We start from the raw sequence: 20,598 nt of genomic DNA on the forward strand, positions 1-20,598 counted from the left end.
TCAAATGAACATAGTCGCTGAATATTGAATGATGAATGTATTTTGCAGAGTGATGTGTGCAGTCTGCTGTCGCACAAATGTGGCTCACAAATGGGGTCCAGGAAAGAACCACAGGGGTCCTTCAGGAGCCCCTCTGAGCAAAATGAGGAATAGTTAAGCTTTGCAGTAATTGAATTTGGAAGGATGATCATAATCAGAGAAGAGCGTATCGAAGAGAATAAATTAAAATGTATTAAAATGGCTGTCATAGCCAAACATTTCTGCCTTGTTATGTCTCCCAATAAACGAACTTTACACCTTAACTTAGAGTTCGTTCTCTTTGTTTCCTCTTAAAGGTCCAGTGCGCAGGATTTAGGGGGATGTATTGGCAGAAAACATTTTGGGTTTACTTGACCTTATATTTTATTCTACTTAACTTAAACCTGATGTCCTCCTTTGTGGACACCTTTTTGTGCCATCTAGTGGTAGTAAAAGCACAATACACTAATCCATGTAAAAACAAGATGACAGCCATCTCTAGCAAGTCAGTCTGCAGCTGATATTTATGATTAATAATGTTCGAAGTTTGATGTGGCAACAAATTCGACCACTTTTAGCAACAGTAAAAAGCTAAGACACTGTTAACTAGGAAGTGCTCGTTTGAAGACTGTAGCCCTTTTTAAATAGGAATTGCGCAAATCTGCAGGAAAGCCCAATCAGTCTTCTTTCAGCATTGGCAGTATAAAAACAAAATCGGGGAGTGCAGCAAAATGCCGCCTACCTACTTTTGTCTATACAGAATGCGCCATTTTCAGGGCAATGGGGGGCGTGAGCAAGTAACAAAACGTGTAGCTCAGCGTGTGACGTAAACAGTGACGTGGGAGGGAAGCCGTGGCTGGTCAGTCCTTCTGCAATTCTCTCGTAAGTTAGCCCGTTCCCGTCATCTGACGGTTAATGGCCTCTTCGTTTGCGAGGACAAGGAGGGCGTGCAATTCCTTGTCTTCCCAGTTGCTCATCTTTACAGTGTCTGTCAAGTTTGCGTTTCCCTCTTGCTACTAGCTGATCACTAATTCCTTCTATCAGCTGTTTCCTGTTTATCCACCGCCAGTGGCTCGCACGTGCGGCGTCATCAACAGCTCCTCCCACAAGTCTTCAACAGCCCCTCCCGTTGCAGAAGGCCACCTCGGTCTGTTTAAACTAAAAGGATTCCGCCAATATGACTACCCTACGAGGCGGAAAATTGGGTGCCTTGGATCAACTCGCCAATCCGGCTCTGTGTGTCTAAACGCTCGCAGCTGGCCGGCAAAACAGCCCAACATTCGTGGAAAATCTGACAGTGTAAAAGGGGCTATCAGGACGTTATTGTCATCTTGTTTTAGGACATCAGGTCTTCATTATCATTGGCAATGGTTTGTCCTTTATACTCATCAGGTACTACTGATCCCAAATTATTGGGAGAAATTAAAAAAGCATACCACACAAAAGTTCAGGTGTCAGGAGGATATAATAAGTATGTTTTCTTCAGTGTATAATCACCTGAAACTAAGAATCGTGTTTTTGTTACCTTCGAATGAGCCGTTTATATCTACGTAGGTAACAGGTCCTCACCCATAGAGATTGCCAGGTTGCACTGCCATCTTTCTACAGTAGCCCAGAATGGACAAACCAAACACTGGCTTTAAATACGGCAGCTTGCATGTTCACATCGGCCACCATAGCTAGAAGGCCCTCTGTGATGAGAGTGTCACTGATTTCTTTAACGTGAAACTGCTTTTTTTGTGGCGTTTTTACTGGTTTAAATCATCAGTCCGTTTGTTCTGGAGAGGAGGAGACCTCTGCGGATAATCTGGCTCACGGTACAAGCCTCCTCATTGTCTGGATCAGAAATAAGGTGAGCACACATTAAGTCCTCAGAGAAAATTGGTGAACACACATTAGCAGATGCTGAGTGAGCAGCCCATCTGGGAAGTGCCAAACAGTGTATAGAAAACACTGCTTTATTCAGTGTTCTTACCAGTTGTGATCACCTAGTTCATTTGTTTTGCAGCAGAAGAGACCTCTGTGGATAATTCAGCTCCTGGTAAAAACCTCCTGAACAATAACCACTGCAGGAATTAGAACTGAAGAAGCCTCTTGGATGAGAGGCGAAACGTCTTCAAGAAACGCAATCAAGTCCAGTTGCCTATGATATGATTACCATGACCTGGATGACTGAGAATCTTCACTGACACTGAAGGAATTCTAACTGGGAGAAGTTTCCCCTGGTTGCAATCTGCAGTTCTCACCACTAGATGCCACTAAATCCCCCTAAATCTTACACACTGTTCCTTTAAGTAGCTTTAAGGTTAGAAAAAACATTATATTCCATACTGTCTCAAAGTAAACTGTATATTCTGTATCAGCTCGTTCCAGCTCTACATTGATTTTTTTATGATGTTTACAGCGTGAAATATTCAAACCCATGATTCCCCATAATTCCCCCTGACAAACTTGGTTTCGTTGGAAACTTTGGGATATCCACTAAAATGTGAAATAAAGTTCTGTGAGTCTGAGCATCGATTGGTTACACAGTTCTAGTCTGTGATGTCTGGCCCACCAGCCAGTCAGTGAGGTTTAATGGGTTCGATAAATATTAAATCAACATCAAAATTTCAGATAGGACCAAATCAGACAGCAGCTACTTTTTTTTGCATCATTTTGCACCATATCCAAGGTGCAATGCTTGTTTAGTGCCACTGTGTGCTGTGAAAGCTAAGCTAACAATATGTCCCCACACCTATAAATGTCAGCTCCGTGTGGAGAAGCCTATCTCTCATGTTCTCACCTATTAGCATTGTCTTACCTGTTTGTCCTTCTCTTTCCACCCACCTCCTCTTTCCCTCTCACACTCTCTAACACTCCTTTCAGAGCTGGTTGCGAGGCAACCATTTTGCCTGTTGCTCTCACCGTCACTGGGAGTTGAAGGTCGCAGGACTGTGAGGTAAAAAGCGATTACTGCCCCAACAAATGAGGTGTGTGTGTGTGTGTGTGTGTGTGTGTGTGTGACTGGCGGCGCTCATGCCAGACAGCAATTATGGCAAAAATTGTAAAAGGTTACACATGATGAGTGGTGGTTCCCCTCTGGGCCTCGGCCACCACTGAACATTGTCATTTTTTTTTTCACTCCCTCAATCCGTTTCTCTCTCTCACTCATTTCACACTCCGATTTTCAGATTTACAGTAGCGAGCGCTTCACTCGCACGTGATCCATCCATCCTCGCTGGAATAATGTGCCTCTGACCTTTGCATTCTTTATTTCGCCGTTCTGCTGAATTAGAAATTGACCTTTACTCTACTGTTACTATTTATTGTAAAAGGCTCAGGGTACTGTAAGAATGTGCCGCGGCTCTGCCAACACACCACCATCTCCTCTGTCTCTATCTCTCATTGTTTCACACAGGTGAACATCAGAGGGAAACCGGGCTAAGCACAGAGGCAGCTTCTGAAGCCTGAGGTTGGTTTGATGTCGACTGAAGTTGTTCAAATGCTCATCTCTTTCTTGCTGACTTTTCCTGTTTATGCTGCATGGCAGCAGATGATGGATTAATTTTAGCTGCCTCTAGACAAAGAGCATCCCATCATTTTACTCCTGCAACAGATCTGTGAAGGCACTGTGTGTCTGAGCTATTGTCAAAAATGTTAAATCTCCGAGCTAATAATAGCAGGATCACTCAAACTATACAATCACAGTTCAATGTGCAAACCAAATATTGGAAAAGTATTTGGAGCACCTACTGAGTAACGTTTGTCTCATCACAGTCACATGGTCATACTTCTGTCAGAGACAAAGTGGGACATCTGTTGCACTTTCCTTTTGAATTTATTCCTTTTACTTACAGGAACATCCTGAGCAGTTTTTTGTGCGATGATCCTGCGAAAGGACTAGGCTTGTGCAATCAGTGACCTCACACATACACATCACACACAGATGTCTCACTCACTCACATCACACAAACACACCCACACGCTGAATTACAAATCCACTGGAACATATTGTAAATCTGTCACACGTGTGACAAACACAGCATCTCTCTGACCCTGAACCCCATCTGTCATACGTGTGTGTATCTGCTTTTTGATTTGTGTAACGTAACGGTGCAATATGAGGATAATGTGTGTGTGTGTGTGTGTGTGTGACAGTGAGAGGGAGAGATAACTCCAATCATTACAAAGCTCCCCATTGCCAAGAGGAGAACACAGAGAGGAGTCCTCTCAGCCAGCTGGTCCTGAGGCTCACCTCCTCTGACAGCACATGGCCTCAGGACAACCCTCACACAATCCAGCCCAACCAAATTATAGCGAAAGAAAAAGAAAACCACATCAACTATTGGACATCTACCACAAAAACCCAACACAAACTTCAATACTATTTGGCCCTAAACAGACAACACACAATCGCAAACTATCTGACTGCTGTGACAGATCAGAACCTGAGAAAGATACTGACTATGTACGGACTCAGTGATCAGAGACTGGCCGGCACAGGCCGACCTGGCTGCCTAGAGAAGACAGAGCAACATTTCCACCTACGATGTCGCACATATGAAGACACCAGAGCAAAGTTCTTTACAAAAATGAAATCTAAACTCCAAGATTTTGATTCACTCTCTGACCAGACTAAAATGCAACATCTGCTTGGAGAAAATAGCGTCAGCACCAAAGATGCAGCGAGATATGTCAGAGCAAGTCACAGTCTCAGAGACAACCAACCCGACAACATATAGTTCATAGTTCACCCTCATCCATGCCTTCGTCAGCTCCCGGCTGGACTCCTGCAACAGTCTACTCCATGGCTCATCTTCAAAAACCCTCAATAAGCTCCGGTATATCCAGAACTCTGCTGCTCGGCTACTCGCCCACTCTCGCACCTGTGACCACATCACCCCCGTTCTCCACAAGCTCCACTGGTTCCCCATCCCCCAGAGAATCCACTTCAAAATCCTCCTCATAACATACAAAGCCCTCATTGACCAGGCCCCACCCTACCTGTCTGAGCTCCACACTCTCCATCGCTGCTCCCACCCTTTGGAACTCACTCCCCAAACCCCTCCGAGACTCCCCCTCTCTCCCCATATTCAAAAAATCAGACTCACCTGTTCAATCAAACCTGTTTAATTGTTCTCTTGTTTGTCTGTATTTTGTCCCTGAATTTGTAAAGCGTCTCTGAGTGCCTTGAAAAGCGCTATATAAGTATAATGTATTATTATTGTTAGAATTATCTCACAGATCACAATGCCTTTTATTTACTCCTTCGATTAATGAGTTTTTTTCTCAATAATTTTGTATTTATACATTGTTGTTAATGGTTTCTGAATTCACTGTCTTAAATTGTAGCTGTGATTTGGCATCACATATGAAATGTCATGCCAGTGAAGCTTAATGAATTGAACAGAGACAGAGAGAAAGAGATACACAGAGAGATAGAGTGCGTCTGATTAAGTCTCCGAGCGAGATCATTTGTCAAGAAATGAGGCACGGCAGCTCAACAGAAATTATACATTATGCAGGAATATGACAAAGTGTAAATGTGTGAATATACAGTATGACATTCAGGATCTTACACTTGGCGCAAAGTGGCACACAGTGCAGCACAACTGTCACTGTTAGTTTCAGACTGAAGCAGTTGTCATTTTCATGGCCAGCGCCCACGATATGTAACGAGCAAATGTACTTGCGCCTATCTGTGCGCCCATAGGAGTGTAGGTTTTAAAAAGAGGTGTGGTCAGGCGCAATGTTGGTGTACTGCTATTCTGGGGTAGCAGAAAACTGCAGATTGCACCAGTGACCAACAAAAACTTGTGTAGGAGATAAGCCTATACCCAGCCTGACCTAGCTGATGCACTTTGCGTGGTTGACGCCACAGCTTCCGTGGTTGGCTCCAGTTGCAGAACAATCATCGTGTTTATTAATACCACCAAACACAGGTTGAATAATTGTCCATTTCTTTATCTTTTATCCAAACTGAACACACGGCACGTTGCACACTATCCTACGCCACAGCAGTCAAACACCTTTTGACCTTCTGGGTTGAAACACCTGACGGCAAAAGTGTTGTTTCCACCTTTGTACACTTTTGCTCCAAATGCCGAAACAGTGCCACCAGTGTACATACATAGTAAATACAATTGGTGTTTGCTAAGTGGGTGACATATTTGGCTCTTACAACCTGGTTTAAGTCAGAATGGTGCAGTGTCTTCCTGCTGTACACTCTGCTTCTTACACACACATGGGCGTACAGATCAGTGGTGTAAGGAAGTTACGACGGGTTCCAGTGCACGCTTTTGTGCATGTATTGTCTTGACACCAATACGGACTTGACATTGGACAACATTAACATACATATTACCCAGCAATCATCACTGCATATCTGACAAAAATATCAAAGACAGGAGGAAATTAATAATTTAATTGAATATTTTTTACAGTATATTTATAGATGTTATAGCTTATAGAGAAAGCATACTTTTGCTCAGATAGCTACTGACTATTTAAAGAATAAAAAGAAAAACCTTGACACAGATGGGTTTGTCTTTTTGAGGACAATATAGCAAATGGCACTGTTTTTAAATTAATCATATTCTTTTTTTAATCATTTATCTTTGAACACAGGTATATTTCTAAGGTGAATATGTGAATCACTTGCAAGGGCCTGCGGACCCCTCCATCACAGGGGCCCCAGTGCAATCGTGCCACCTTCACTGTCTATATTTACGTCCCTGGCACAGATGCAGATGGACAAAATAACACACAGCAGAGAGCAGAGCAGAGCTGCAGAGCTACTATCCGACTCCCCGTTCAAAGAGATGCTGTGCACATTACCACACAAGTGACAACGTGGCTTAATTATTTTAGGAGTTAAATGTTTACCTGTTTCCTCTCTTGAGTTAATAACTACAGATTTTAGTTTTGCTGTATGACATTACTGCTCTTACTACATTACTCTCAGCAAAAAAACACTCAATTCTCCAATTTGTCAAATCCATCATGTAAACAGCAGCGCGCCAGGTGCAGGCACACCTAGCTTTTAAAGCGAATGAGAGGTGACTCTCTGATTGGTTGAACTCGTGTTATGTCCAAAACACATCTATGATCAATTAAGGGACTAAATACAACCCATTTGCCCCTTGTTCTTTACTTTGCACCATGATTATGCACCATTATACTAGAAAAAGAGTTGGATGTGCCATGCGCTTTACACCACGCTCTGCAGATAGTTTAAATAGGGCCCTCAGTGTTTAACTCACATGTGTGTGTGTTTGTGTGTGTGAGAGAGAGAGAGAAAGACAGCATATGTTTGTGTGAGTGAGACAGAGATTTGGGTCCTTCTGGTCCTATTAAGAATAGGTTTATTTACAGAGTGACCACGTTTCAAGTCCTTGTTTTCTCCAGAAATCCCCAGTCGAACAGTACTGCACATTTGTTGTTTACTTAAAAGATGACCTGTGGCTTTCCTCTGAGGAACTGTAGATGAAACACTACACACACACACTCACACGCACACACACAGACACAGAATGAGGACACATCCTGTCAAATAATCCAAATAAACTCTGGTAAAAGTAGAGTTTTACTGCACGCTGGAGACTATTATACATGATTTATCCTAAAGTCAGTGCTAGTGTTGCTACAAACAGATTTTGGCTTTGGTTTATTAATGATTGCTGCACCACTGATCTTTCAAGTCATCTCAGATGCTATTTTCATGCCGAGTTACTGTTTATTTATGGGCCCTCTACTTTTCATTTTAGCACGTTCAAAAACGGCCGGGCAGCCCAGCCCCCTGTTCTGTTGCAATTCTCTTTTAATTCTCCCTCCCTCTCTCGGCAGAGACTGCTCCCATGGCACTGCTGTAGGAAGTGATTAACTCTTCTCACTGCAGTTTGACAAAAACACACATTTTCAAAGACGCACACGCTTGCCCAGAAACAAACATGCACGTGTACCCACGCCCAGAACTTCTACACAGTTGCAAAATATGTTTCAAAATGCTCTCATTACTTCAAGACTTCAAAGCAAACAACTCTTTGCCAGTGCAGCTCAAACTGACTCATTATTGACCCAACACTTTTCTCCTTATTCCAAAACTACACACATGCTTATTTTCGAACTGTGAGAAAATTTCAAGAATTCACCTCACTTCACTCTCTCTGTCTCCTCTTTTGCTGCTCCCTCCTTTCTTCCTCTCTGCGTTTGCTCGCAAACATTTTACAGAGACATCCAGCTCCGCTCTCGTCTAAATTGTATGCTAATCCATGTTTGGATTGGAGGCTAACAGGATTTTTGCAGCACCTAACACCCATGACCTAATACGTCATGCAGGGATAGTAGCAGTAAAGTCACTTATTGCGAGCTCTGGACTTGGGTGATAAAGTCAAAGTGTGGATCCTCTAACACAGCCATTTCCACAGTTATAAAATTAGGCTGGGTTGTCACTAACCAGCCTGTGTTCATGCGATTTAGGAAGTAAACAGTAAGGTATGGAGTCAATCAGTCTTTAAAAGTAATTTTTAGAATGACTGTATATAGCATAATGTCTAAGTGAACTGCTTTAAAAGTACCAAAAAAGTTTTGAATTTAGATTGTTTGTGCTGCATTTAATGAAGGTTGTTCCAGATAACAGCAACATTTTAACGGCATCACAAGATCTTGATCGTCCACAGATTATGATGAAGTACAGGTGGATGAAACTGGGGATGTTACAACAGGACAGACTGCAGATGATATCTTGTTTCAATTTAAGAATGATGGATGTGTTTTTTTGTTTGTCGTTGTTGAGCAGGAAACTCTTGTCTTTTGATAATCTTTCTTTTTTCCCCATTGAATTAATGTTTACATTGTATCGGATCAAATTAGACAGAGACAGCAAAACTCATTTTGTTGTTTCAAAATGTGCGGCCATCAATCTTAAGCAAGTTGTTTCCCTCCTTTAATATCTGTCTTTATTAAACTATCGTCTGGCAAAATAGGCCTCTTGGGGCAAAGACGGGTGGAGAGAAAAATAAAAAAATAAATAAATATCCCCCCGCCCCGGCTTCAAAAAAGAAGCAACCTTTGTTGAGCCCCGCTGCGGTGTAAAGCCAATGTCCTTCATGTCTGATCACTGGAGTGTTATGCCATCCAGTCGAGTGTAATGCTATCCAGTGGCAATTATTAGAGAAGTGTGAAGCAGATAAGGTTCCAAGGGGCCACATGGGGATACAGTTCAGTGTAATACTGGGGATGAGAGGATGACGAATGAAGAGAGGGACACAGTCGTCAGGATGAGGCGAGGACACACTGATGCCACGGGGCGGCCTGTCCTGAAGTGACTGTAGCAACAGTCAGAAATCCTCGACTCGGACAGAGAGCCCAATATAATGCCATCATGCGAGGAAGTCGACAGGCTATGCTTTTTTTTGTCTCTAAAAACAGGTGGCATGAAATGTAATTCAGAGGAGCAGTTTTTCCACTCGTCTCTAACGCATTAACACCTTGAAATATTTTTCTTTATGCTTCATTAGTTTAAAGAACGACAGCTCGCGCTTGTTGTTTCAGGTTCCTCGTTTTTAGAGATTTGACATCTTTGCAAAGTGAAGTGCAGGTACTTGAAATTCAAGTAGGAAACCCCCACAGTCTATCATCTGAGCAACATAACATGAGATGAAATGAGCTGTTGACGTGAATTATGTTGCCGAGCTCGAATAATCTCTCCTGGTGTTCTGTTGAATGTCCTCCGACAAAGATTTCAATATGGGACACAGCTGAATAATATAAATATTCGCCCCCGAAATAGAATAAATACAAGGGACACTTTTCTTGACGGCATAACGCAATGAAAGGCAACACTTTGACACTTCGACAAACTAGGGCTGCAGGAGATAGTCAGCTACAGCTGCTCAATGTAAGCATAAGAATTATAATTTGTCTCAGGGCTGTTTCATTGTATAGAAATAGATGGCACATTGCATATACAATTGTTCACACAAGAACGTAACTCAAATAAATCAATAGATCAGCTTCATTTCTCTTGTTTTTTCTCCTCACACAAAGATGAAACAGACACATTCAAAAGCCAAGGACACCTCCCCTGAAATGTGTTACTTAATGTTTCTACATATCTCACTGAAACTCGCTGATTACGTTTCTAAAGTTTTAGCGCGCTGGATGGCAGATAACCTTGGTGGCAGATATTCACTCAACAACACTCATTACCGACGAGTGAAAGGAAGAGGACATCTGTCATTACTTTTAATCAACTTTGCGCGAGTGTGCGGGTATTTGTCATTTGAAAAGAAACAAAAGAGCCTGGAGGAGGAGAAAGTGGGCTCCAGCAGTGTGTGTGTGTGTGTGTGAGAGAGAGAGAGAGAGAGAGAGAGAGAGAGAGAGAGAGAGAGATAAAAGAGTGTGTCTGAGTGGGAGCAGCACACACACACACACACACACACACACACACACACACACACACTGCTCATCATTTCTCTGTACCTTATATGGTTTCCTCACTTTTTGCTTGTTTATGCCGTTCTCTATGAGACACAAGTTAGCTACTGTATTAATGAGCAACATACTCCTGGTAGCCAGCAGCATTTGCACCATTTGGTCTTAATGATGGGCTAAGTAACCATTAGCATTGATGTTAGCTTGTGTGTGTGTGCGTGTGTGTGCTCACTGGGAAATATAAACAGAAAAACAATAGACCAGAGAATAACACAAAGTTATTGATCCTCCTGCCACTGTAAACACTGTCGCACAGTTGTGATAGCACTCAGCAGAACCCCATTATTCTTTTGTTTCCAGGTGGTTATGACAGTGCTCAAGGCGGCGAAAGTGCGCGCACACACACACATGCACACGCAAGGGTATAGGTGTAGTTTCGACATTGCTGGGGGACAGAGCATCACACCAATACATTCTAACTCCGACCTTGGTACATATCGTCACTTGGTCATGGACTTTCCACGTCTACACATGATGTACAAGGTGTACAGGGTGCGTCTGTTGTTGACGATCTGGGATGCCGTGTCAGCTTCACCCTGTTACATGCATTGTGTCTTTTTAAAATACGGTTTTCACAAGAAATATTGACATATTGACACATGATTCCTCTCTATGCAACCCACTGGCGGATCTGATTCAGGACGCCTTATTCAAACTGCTCTGGCCTGCCTTCTGTTGCTGCTTCCTCTGCAAGCTGCTTTGCAACCTGCCTCCACCCCAGCTCCTCCTTTTTATGCTGTGTCTGACTTATCAATGTCATTTCTCTTTGTCATTGATGCTGCTCTGCTCTGTTCTGTTCCCGGGGGGTCTTTGCTGCTGCTCTCCCTGCCTTAGGCTTTCTGTGTCGGCACATGGAAGGGCAGGGAGGTGTGCTTGGTTTGCCCCAAAACAGAGCCATACCACCAAATATGACTGAAATATAGTTTGTGTACAGTCTTTACAAAAGTAAATGTACTACGTCAATACAACACTGCGAATTGCCTTTTTTTTCCTTCAACAACAAATGAACGTAGTCATGTTTAGCCAATACACGCATGTGGTTAGGTTAAGGCAACAAAAGGAGGTGGCTAGGTTTAGAAAAAGATAACCGGTTTTGGCTTTACATTCATCCAGGAAGCAAACACCGGCCTCCCAGGTGAAAGTCCATGGTCATTGGACCCGTCCACCACCCCTCCCACCTGCCCTATTCAGACTTTTCGCCCCCTTAACTCACGTGTTGTCTGACTTGCTTGGTGAATGTTTACAAAGCCCTAAACAACCTTGCACCCTCATACCTGACCGATCTCCTCCATCACCATTCTCCCACTCGCTGCCTCCGCTCCTCCGATGCCAACCTTCTCACCCCCATCACCAAGACCAAGTACCGCACCCTGGGGGACAGAGCATTCGCCATCGCCGCCCCTACCTTCTGGAACTCCCTGCCCCTGGCCATCCGGAACTCTGACACACTTCCCTCATTCAAGAGTCAGCTTCAGTCCCATCTCTTCAGGATCACCTACAGCATCTGAAAATCCTCCCCCCTTCATCCTCCACCCGCTCTCTGTCTTAATATGTGGTCCCTTTGTAGTGTAGTGTATAGTGTTGTTTATTTGCCTTTTGTTTGAGTGTCTTGTTTGAGTGTCCTTTGATTGAGTGTTTTGTTTGAGTGCCTGTTTCTGTGCGTATTCTTTTGTAAAGCATCTTTGAGTATCTAGAAAAGCGCTATATAAAACCGATTTATTATTATTATTATTATTAATGTTCATGCACCAGTTTGTGCCTCTTCTGCATCAATTTTTGGTATAAGTGACTTTAATTTGGGCAAAATAAAAGCCCTCATGTTTTACTGGGAGGAACAAATGCACATGTTCTACATGTTCTACTGTGTGTTCCCTGCTTCCCCCACAAAAGCTACACCTATGGACACATGCAACAGACACAACAATACACACTGCACAAGACAAATCCTAGAGCCATGAAAAAATAAAGGACCCGCAAGTGTGCAAGTGTATGCTCCCATACACACACACACACATAAGCACTTGGTTACACAAACACACACTCATAAACTCGAAGAGTTTATGAAGACACACCTACATGGTGCCATAAACCACACACACTACAGTGGCCAGTCTCCAAACCAATATCTGCTGAATAAATATAGTAACACTGAGGTTGTTTAGAAGGTGATCTACTTTGGTCACTTAATGACAAAATGCACTTAACTTCACTCTGCCAGTCACTTCATCTTTCTGTCTAAGCTTATTTGTGAGGTACACTGGTGCATGTGCAGTGTTAACACCCTTGAGGCTCACAGAATTGAACCAGCACTCTATTAATGAAGCTAGGTAGCTAAATATTTTATAAGAGTTATATTTGTATCACCCTGCTGGGAGCAGCTGTGGTATGGACTTGTGTCCTGTTCCCAGTGATGCTAAGAACACATCTCACAGTAATAAAAACAATTGTCATTCATCTCTCAGTTGTATATTTCCTTAAGATTAAATCAATAGGCTACAATAAACCACAGAAACTGCTGACTGATAGTGACAGCCTGTGGCAAGCATTGGCAATGTCTGGCTAAGCTGTCCATTGCAGGATGAAATTAGCTTAGTTTAGCAGCCGCTTAAGACGGCAGCGATTCTCACTGAGTCCTCGAGACAACAGCAAATCCTGACGAGGATTAGTCCTGACCGGAAAACAAGGCATAATTCATCCAGCGAGGTTTCAGCTGAGCATCCAAGAACACAGAGGTCAAACTATAATCTTTAGCCGTCCAAATACAAAAAAGGCAGCTTAAATCATAACTTTGACTGTGTGTCAGGTGTGTTTTTTAATTGCTTCATTAAACAGGTTCAGCAGAGAATCACCCTCAACACCTGCTTCAGTGAAAGTGACAAGCCCTCATCCTGACATAGTTCATCCTCAGATAGTTCAAGGCCAATTTGGCAAATGTAGTAATTACTTTTTTTTAAATTGTAAGCCAAACATAATTAAAATGAGTGCGACTGCCAGCCAAATTTTCATTTAGCTCTTTTACTTACTTTTCTTGCTCCTTCACAACAAAAGTGTATCTACACATACTACTCCTGAAACTCTTTTACAGCTTAGATTGTGAATCCATATCACAGTCCCAAATCAGTGGAGAGTTGCACTAATTAATAATTTTATGACAGCACTGTGCTTCTGGCATGTCTGGCAATGTGAAGACAGTTTAATTGCACTGTTTTACAATAATGTTTCAGGTTTATGCTACAGTTATCATTACAACTTTTGATTTAGTATTCTCAGGACAGCCCAACAGTGTAATATTAGTTAGTTCCACAACACACTAAAGCGTCATTAATCCATTATATAATATGCATACATTAGACCTAACATGTGTGTCAATGCAGAGATGGGCTTTACATTAATTCTTCATCAGCTGTAGCTCTCATACCTTCAACCAACCACCGTACTTGACCATACACGACATCGATAAGTGGACGATTAATGTTTAAATTACCGTGTATGACAATAGGTAATAAGGTTAAAAGTCCTTGAAAGTGATATCTAGTATGCAAAGATGATTTTTTACACATTAAATCGTACAGTATGCAGTAGATTAGCAGGAAATATAATAGGTAAATAGGACACAAACAGTGTGAGATGATTGGGTACATGGTTTTACCACATCCTACCTTCTTGTAGAGGGAGCGCAGGTCTCTGTACTGCCACATACTGCTGAGGACCTGAGAGGCTGCCTTCACCACCTTTGCCGAGTGTCTGGCGATAGATTGAGAAAAGAGAAGGAGTTATTTCTTCCGGACCCCATTCCTTTGGATAATGCCACCGTGTTATTCTGTCCCCTGTCTTTACCAGTGGCAGAAGATGTGTGGAGGCTGGTGGCACTTGTGATGGCTTTAAGAGTAAGAGGACCCCATTGCTCATTTCAGCGGAGAATGATTTTCTTTGCACAAAAACTGAGAGTTTCCAGATGAGTTTAAAATGACCCTCTCTGCCATGCTAATGGTCCCATCCCTGCCACTTAGCTGAAAAATGACTCTAGTAGGAGTCCGTTCAGAAGCCCTGCCCTTCTAACAGCTGCAGAGGGAAGCAGGCGGGATACTCATTTTTCCATTTGTCCACCAAAATTAACAAAAGTCTCTCTGAAAACAGACTTCACCCTGGGTTTTACGATCTCCCAGTAAAAAGGAAGTGTTTAGAAGATTGAAATAAGGGGCAATCATATCAGCAGAAAGCCATTTCTCCAGCCTGATACAAACACAATTCACTGGAATGTATCAGGGTTACACATGTACAGTATAAAGTGACCCCAAGGCAATAAAATAATAAATAAAAATATACATTTATAGTGACATAAGTCAATCCTAAAGCAGTGGTTCCCAACTGGTCCAGTCTCAGGGTCCAGATTTTCCCTTAGTCATTAGTTCAATGTCCACACACTTGAATGAAAGCTTAAGTTTAATCAGTAAGACTTCAATTCACTCCCACTGCTTCCTCTAATCAGCTGACTATGGGTGTTCACTCTAGTAATCCACTCATACTTCGCCACGATCTCTATCAGCCAATCAGGATGCTGCTGCAAAATTTTAAATCTGCTCTCTCTTCTGCTGCTGTCAGCTGTCATTTTATGCAGAACTGTCGCGCCCTCCTCCACCCCGTTCACCTCCAGTCATCGTATCCTCCAGAGTCCAGGACGAGCTCAACAAAGGCTCACTCTTCTACTCATGAAGATCATCAGCACTTCTCCATCTTCTCATTTCATCTTCACCACCTCTACAGCATCTAGACCCTGGGGGGGTTCGCTATTGGACTATGGATTCATAACCCTCGTTAAATTAAACCATCTCTACAGGGTCTAATTGCCAAAGACTTTCCACATTATTCATTCATGTTAATGAATATTCTTTTTTACTGTAAAAACGAGTCTCTCCTGATGAAATATATTCAGTGTCATACTTGTGTTTGGCCATGTCATTCAGCCAGTTTGCTGTCTCTGTCAAGTAGCTGTCTGTAATTTCGAAATAAAAATAGTTTTTTTACAAACTTGACACATTTGTGAGTCACTTGCAGCCCATACAGCCCACTTTTGGACCGCGAAGCACCAGTTGGGGAACACTGTCCTAAAGGACAGCTTTACTGCCTTAGGCATCATGAAGGATTTTTATCCTTGTGAGGTCATAACTACTCATTGCATTTGACTGAAATAATACATTTCTGACAGAATAAAATTTGGGGCTGCCAAATCGTTTTGCAGCTGCATGATGGGGATACATTCTGACACTGACTCTTTCAAAGGAATAGGCCATAAACCAAAATATACATTTTCAAATACTTTGAATGTTTCAGCTCCTATGGTTTCAGCTGAGCTGGTAAACAGTGTCTGTGCCTGTGTTGGTGCTGTAATGGACATTTCCCTAATCTGAAACTGTGTAATTACGTAAATGTAGCACAACACTGCTGATAAGGAGCATTTATCTCAGTGTACCTATCCTAAAAAAAAGGACGATGTGTGGGCCATTAGCAGCTAACTACACTCACTGTGAAATTTGCACTTATGAAGGTTTCTTCCAGCACCTCGTCTCGCTCTGTAATGGTTCCCCCGGGCACAGTTCCCTAAATAGACAGAGTCTCTCTCCATAACAATAAATGAACGTTTGACCCCATCTGATAACACTCTGGTGGTCATGGCAACCCCTGACCTGGTAGTTGCCATAGCAGCTGGGCAGAACACCCTGCTCGGTCTCCCATGGCGACAGGAGTGATATTTCTGCTGCATCTCCCTTATTCTCTGGCCGTCTTTTGTGGATGAATGGTCACAGAGAACGCAGGTGCAGTTATGAATGATGGATGTGAGGCCACATTAAAGCACTGGTCACTACTGACAGCGCGGGGTGAGCTGAATGATACCTTGACAGGTAAAGGTAGGACAATACAACAATGAGAACAGGTTTTGATTTTAGACTTTAAATTATGCCTACGACTATGCAAGTCATTAGGGAGCTTTCTCAATTTATCATTTTGCTTATTTTGACATTATTTTAGCATTCATCCATTCCTCTTTGTTTTCACCGCTGTGTCAGAAATGTTTTGAGAGTTACAGTAAGTGTTCTTCACCCTTCCTGAGCAGAACATGATCCCTGCTTGAATATGGGAAAAAATGTTAAGCACATATCATTATAATCTAACGACCACTTCAACAGTAGTGCAGGTAAATCTGTCTTGTGGTTATAAATACATATGGCATAATGTTCTGTGAACTGTTATAGTATATAATTATCCTCAAGTTTTAATAGCATCCTTTAAGGATATCTGCTGAACCCAATTTGGGACTCCTGCAAATGCATTTTAAGTAGATATTAAGTGAACTTAGAGATGAACTCTCAGATGCTACTGTAGATCAGTAACATGCTAACTACTGCAGATTTTATTCTCAGTGGGACAACTCATGAATACAGCCACTGATAGTAAGGGGATTTTTTGTAAAGGAATCTACCATAACATGCAGTATTAATGGTGAGCAAAAGATATTTCTGTCAAACCATTTTTTCCCCATTTAATGTAATGATGCTGGCATAGCCTACCTCTTGCAACCTGATCTCGTAGAAATATATGAAATGGCCAAGACCTCTTAACACTGCATTATGTGTTGGTTGCATGTGATGTGGTTCCCAACTGATGGGTCGCGGTCCAAAAATGGGTCGCGGGTCCATTCTGAATGGATCGCAAGTGATTCACGAACATGTCAAGTGTGTAAAAACACTTAATTTTGAAGTACGGTGAATTTCTGACACAGAGCTTTTATTTTGAAGTGCTGTTTTCTGTTGTAGAGTGAATGACTAATGGACAGCTACTTGAGAGAGACAGCATACTAGCTCAAGGACATGGCCAAACACAAGTATGATGCTGAATATGTTAAACTGTGTGGACCTTGAACTAATGACTGAGGACGAATCTGGACCGCGTGGCTGGACCAGTTGTAACTGTACTAAAATAGCGTGGTGGTATGGTTGCACTTTCGATAAGTTTAGACGCTGAAACTATTTGGTAGGTTTAGTGAAGTTATGTTTGTATGGTAATGGAATTTGAAAATAGCAATTCCCAGGCCTGGAGAAGTTTCAGAAAAATAAACAACCCCAGAAAGGTTTGGAAAAGTCATGGAAATCTACACAAACCTGTATAACAGAGTACATATACTGTATATATAGTGTTTATGTTTGGGCAGATCAGTAACACCACTAAAGGTTACATTGTTCTCTGTGTGGGTAATGTCAGATAGCTTCTACTTAGCTGAGATGTATACGTGCCAAGAAATGCCAAGAAAATGCTGATTTAATAATGTCTGGCTTTACTTGGACTAGTATAAGGCATGACTTGGGAAAGACCAGATTTGCAGACTGCTGCTGCTGTCCACATCAACTCCCATTACTGGCTGTTGTACCCCAGTGACAAAAGTGACGCTTCCCATTCATCCACCATCAAACAAGGGACCATGCTTCAGGTGCTATGACCAGAAATGAAGCCCACATTGTATTCTCATTGATGTTATTCCTACAAGTCATGTAAAGACAAATGGCAGCTTTTCAGGTCAGCCAGAGAGCTCCCAGATTTGCAACACAAGTGCTCATATACAGTATATGTACGTTTGGACTGGCTCCTTATTTTAAGAAACTGACAAGTAAATTATGGTATCACTTAAAATAGGTATGTTTGTTAGGTATGGGATGGAAGTACATCACAAGTCTCAAAGTCCTGTGTTTGCTTGTTTGACCCAACTACTACCCACAACCTCTCCAATGCAGACTTTCATGATCACTGCATGTATTTCTGTGAGACCAGGCTGGTGTCTTTATCATCAAAATATGTCTTGACTTTCTTTAACTTTATTTAACAAAAAACTGCCATTATGCTGGTGAAGATAGAAACAACCCAAATCTGTCCTCTGGCTTCTGAACTACTCACTTGTCTCCTTTGCTGCGGGCGATACCGATGAGTTTTTCTATGCCGCCAGCATCACGCAGGGCTTTGGCGTTCTCCATGTTCTTGGTGATGACTTCGTGCAGTGCGCAGCAGATGGCAGTTACCGTATCATCTGACATGGCCTTGCTGGCAGGGCCTGTGGTCCCGGAGGTCCCACTGCTGGTGGCGTTATTGTTGCTGCTGCTGCTACTGCCTGGTAACCGATGGATCAAATCTCTCATGGCATATTTACCTAGTGTGTGTGGAGAAAAGGATGGAAAAGGGGAAAAAGAAACACTGGTCAGATTTTATTCTCTGCGCATCCTCTCACCATTTATGATTCCAGTGAAAAACTATGCATGGAGGTGAGGGTTTATATTTTCTATGATAGGTCATATAGCCATGCAGAGAGGATGATTTTAGACAAGCATTTACAGTATCTCAGTCAAAAAGAATGTCCAGAGTGCTCAGAAGGTTCATCTAATCATGTGACGAAGGTGCTCTTTGGTGGGAATGTTGACGTTAAAAAAAAAAGGGAAATCCAAGGCACTCTTCTTTAAATGTATAGAAAGCCTTTATTTAAAAAATGGCTGTTTCATTTAGAAAAGGTTAAAACATGATGAAAGTGGGTTATAGCCCACACGTTTCGGCACAAAAGCGAAAAAAAAAAAAAAAAAAAGCAAACTTTTGTGCTGAAACGCGTGGGCTATAACCCACTTTCATCATGTTTTAACCTTTTCTAAATGAAACAGCCATTTTTTAAATAAAGGCTTTCTATACATTTAAAGAAGAGTGCCTTGGATTTCCCTTTTTTTGAAGCATTTACAGTATGTTGAGTGTGGTTATGGATGACTGCTACAGTACAAATTCAGACAACTACCTGAACAACATACTGTACTTAACAGACACTACAAAGCCTCTGTGACAAAAAAGTAAAATTGCCCTTTTTCTATTTTTTAAAGAAAACATCTCGCCCAGCTAGTGAGTGCTTTGGATAACTCCATAAATCTTTAGTTTGAGGGGGCACACTGCAAATCCTTTGACGCACTCACACTAATGCAGCCATGCTGAGAATCCAATAAACAGGGCGACTCGTGGTATTTTGGTGAAAAGGCTGGCATATGAAGAAAATGAAAAAAAAAAAAATTGACATTCAAAGAATGGGTTGTTGGAGAGATCGAAGCAACAGAGAGAGGGAGAGTGATTAAGAGGTGCAGGAGATGCTGTCAGATAGGAAGCTGGTGAGAGGCTGGAGCAGATGGAAGCAATAACATTTGGAGTGAAGGGGACTTTCAAGACAAAGTGATGTGAGTATGGATTTCAAAGAGGCAATGACGTAAGTTGAGGACAAAACTGCCTACATGTACTCTGAGCTGAGCCACACAGTAAGGTAATCTATCATGGCTGTCTTAGTTCGATCAAACAAGGTTAAGACAAGACCAATTAATACCAAGTGCAGAATGTGCTAGTTTAGATGAGAGTAGTTTGTTAGCATACTGTATATGCCAACAGTTGAAGGGATGGGAATAGAGAACCGAATCCTCCGAGCTTATCAATTCCTTTTTTCGATGCTGCCATGTTTTTCTGACATTGTTGCCTCACGGCAATGAGTTCCTGGTTCAAACCTGGGGTGGGGGGTTTGAACCCTGGGGAGCAGAGTTTGCATGTTGTCCCTGTGTCAGCGTGGGTTTTCTCCAGGTACCCCAGCTTCCTCCCACAGTCCGAAACATGCAGGCTAGGTCAAATGGTGACTCTAAATTGTCCGTAGGTGTGAATGTGAGCATGAATGGTTGTCTGTCTCTATGTGTCAGCCCTGTGATAGTCTGGTGACCTGTCCAGGGTGTACCCCGCCTCTCACCCAATGTCGGCTGGGATAGGCTCCAGCCCCCCCGCGACCCCTAACATAATAAGTGGTTACAGACAATGAGTGAATGAAAGCAAAACAAGAATGTCAAACTCATGAGTGTACACTGCTGAAAGCTTGCAACAGGAAGAAGTCATGGCAGAGAGGAAGAAATGGTTTGTGACTTAATTTACCTAAGAAAGATGACAACAGTGCTGCTTGGAATGTCTGTGAAATGAACATTTCAAATAAAAGTGGACATACCAGCAATATGCTGAATCATCTCTTTAAAATCCCAGGAATGCCATGTATTCAAACAA

General features: G+C 42.3%; 1 protein-coding gene across 2 annotated transcripts in view; it reads right to left on the bottom strand.

The window, feature by feature from the left end:
• The window catches only part of ctnnd2a (catenin (cadherin-associated protein), delta 2a), a 374,464-nt gene that overhangs the window by 12,246 nt on the left and 341,620 nt on the right, over nt 1-20,598 (bottom strand). For both annotated transcript variants that reach the window (XM_078162769.1, XM_078162768.1), the window contains exons 20-21: nt 18,439-18,688; nt 14,154-14,238 (exon numbers count right to left, since the gene is read on the bottom strand). In XM_078162769.1, the coding sequence (XP_078018895.1) occupies nt 14,154-14,238; nt 18,439-18,688 (335 nt within the window). The remainder of the gene's footprint in view (nt 1-14,153; nt 14,239-18,438; nt 18,689-20,598) is intronic.

The sequence above is a fragment of the Epinephelus lanceolatus genome, chromosome 20 (assembly GCF_041903045.1).
Source record: "Epinephelus lanceolatus isolate andai-2023 chromosome 20, ASM4190304v1, whole genome shotgun sequence".
Taxonomy (NCBI): domain Eukaryota; kingdom Metazoa; phylum Chordata; class Actinopteri; order Perciformes; family Serranidae; genus Epinephelus; species Epinephelus lanceolatus.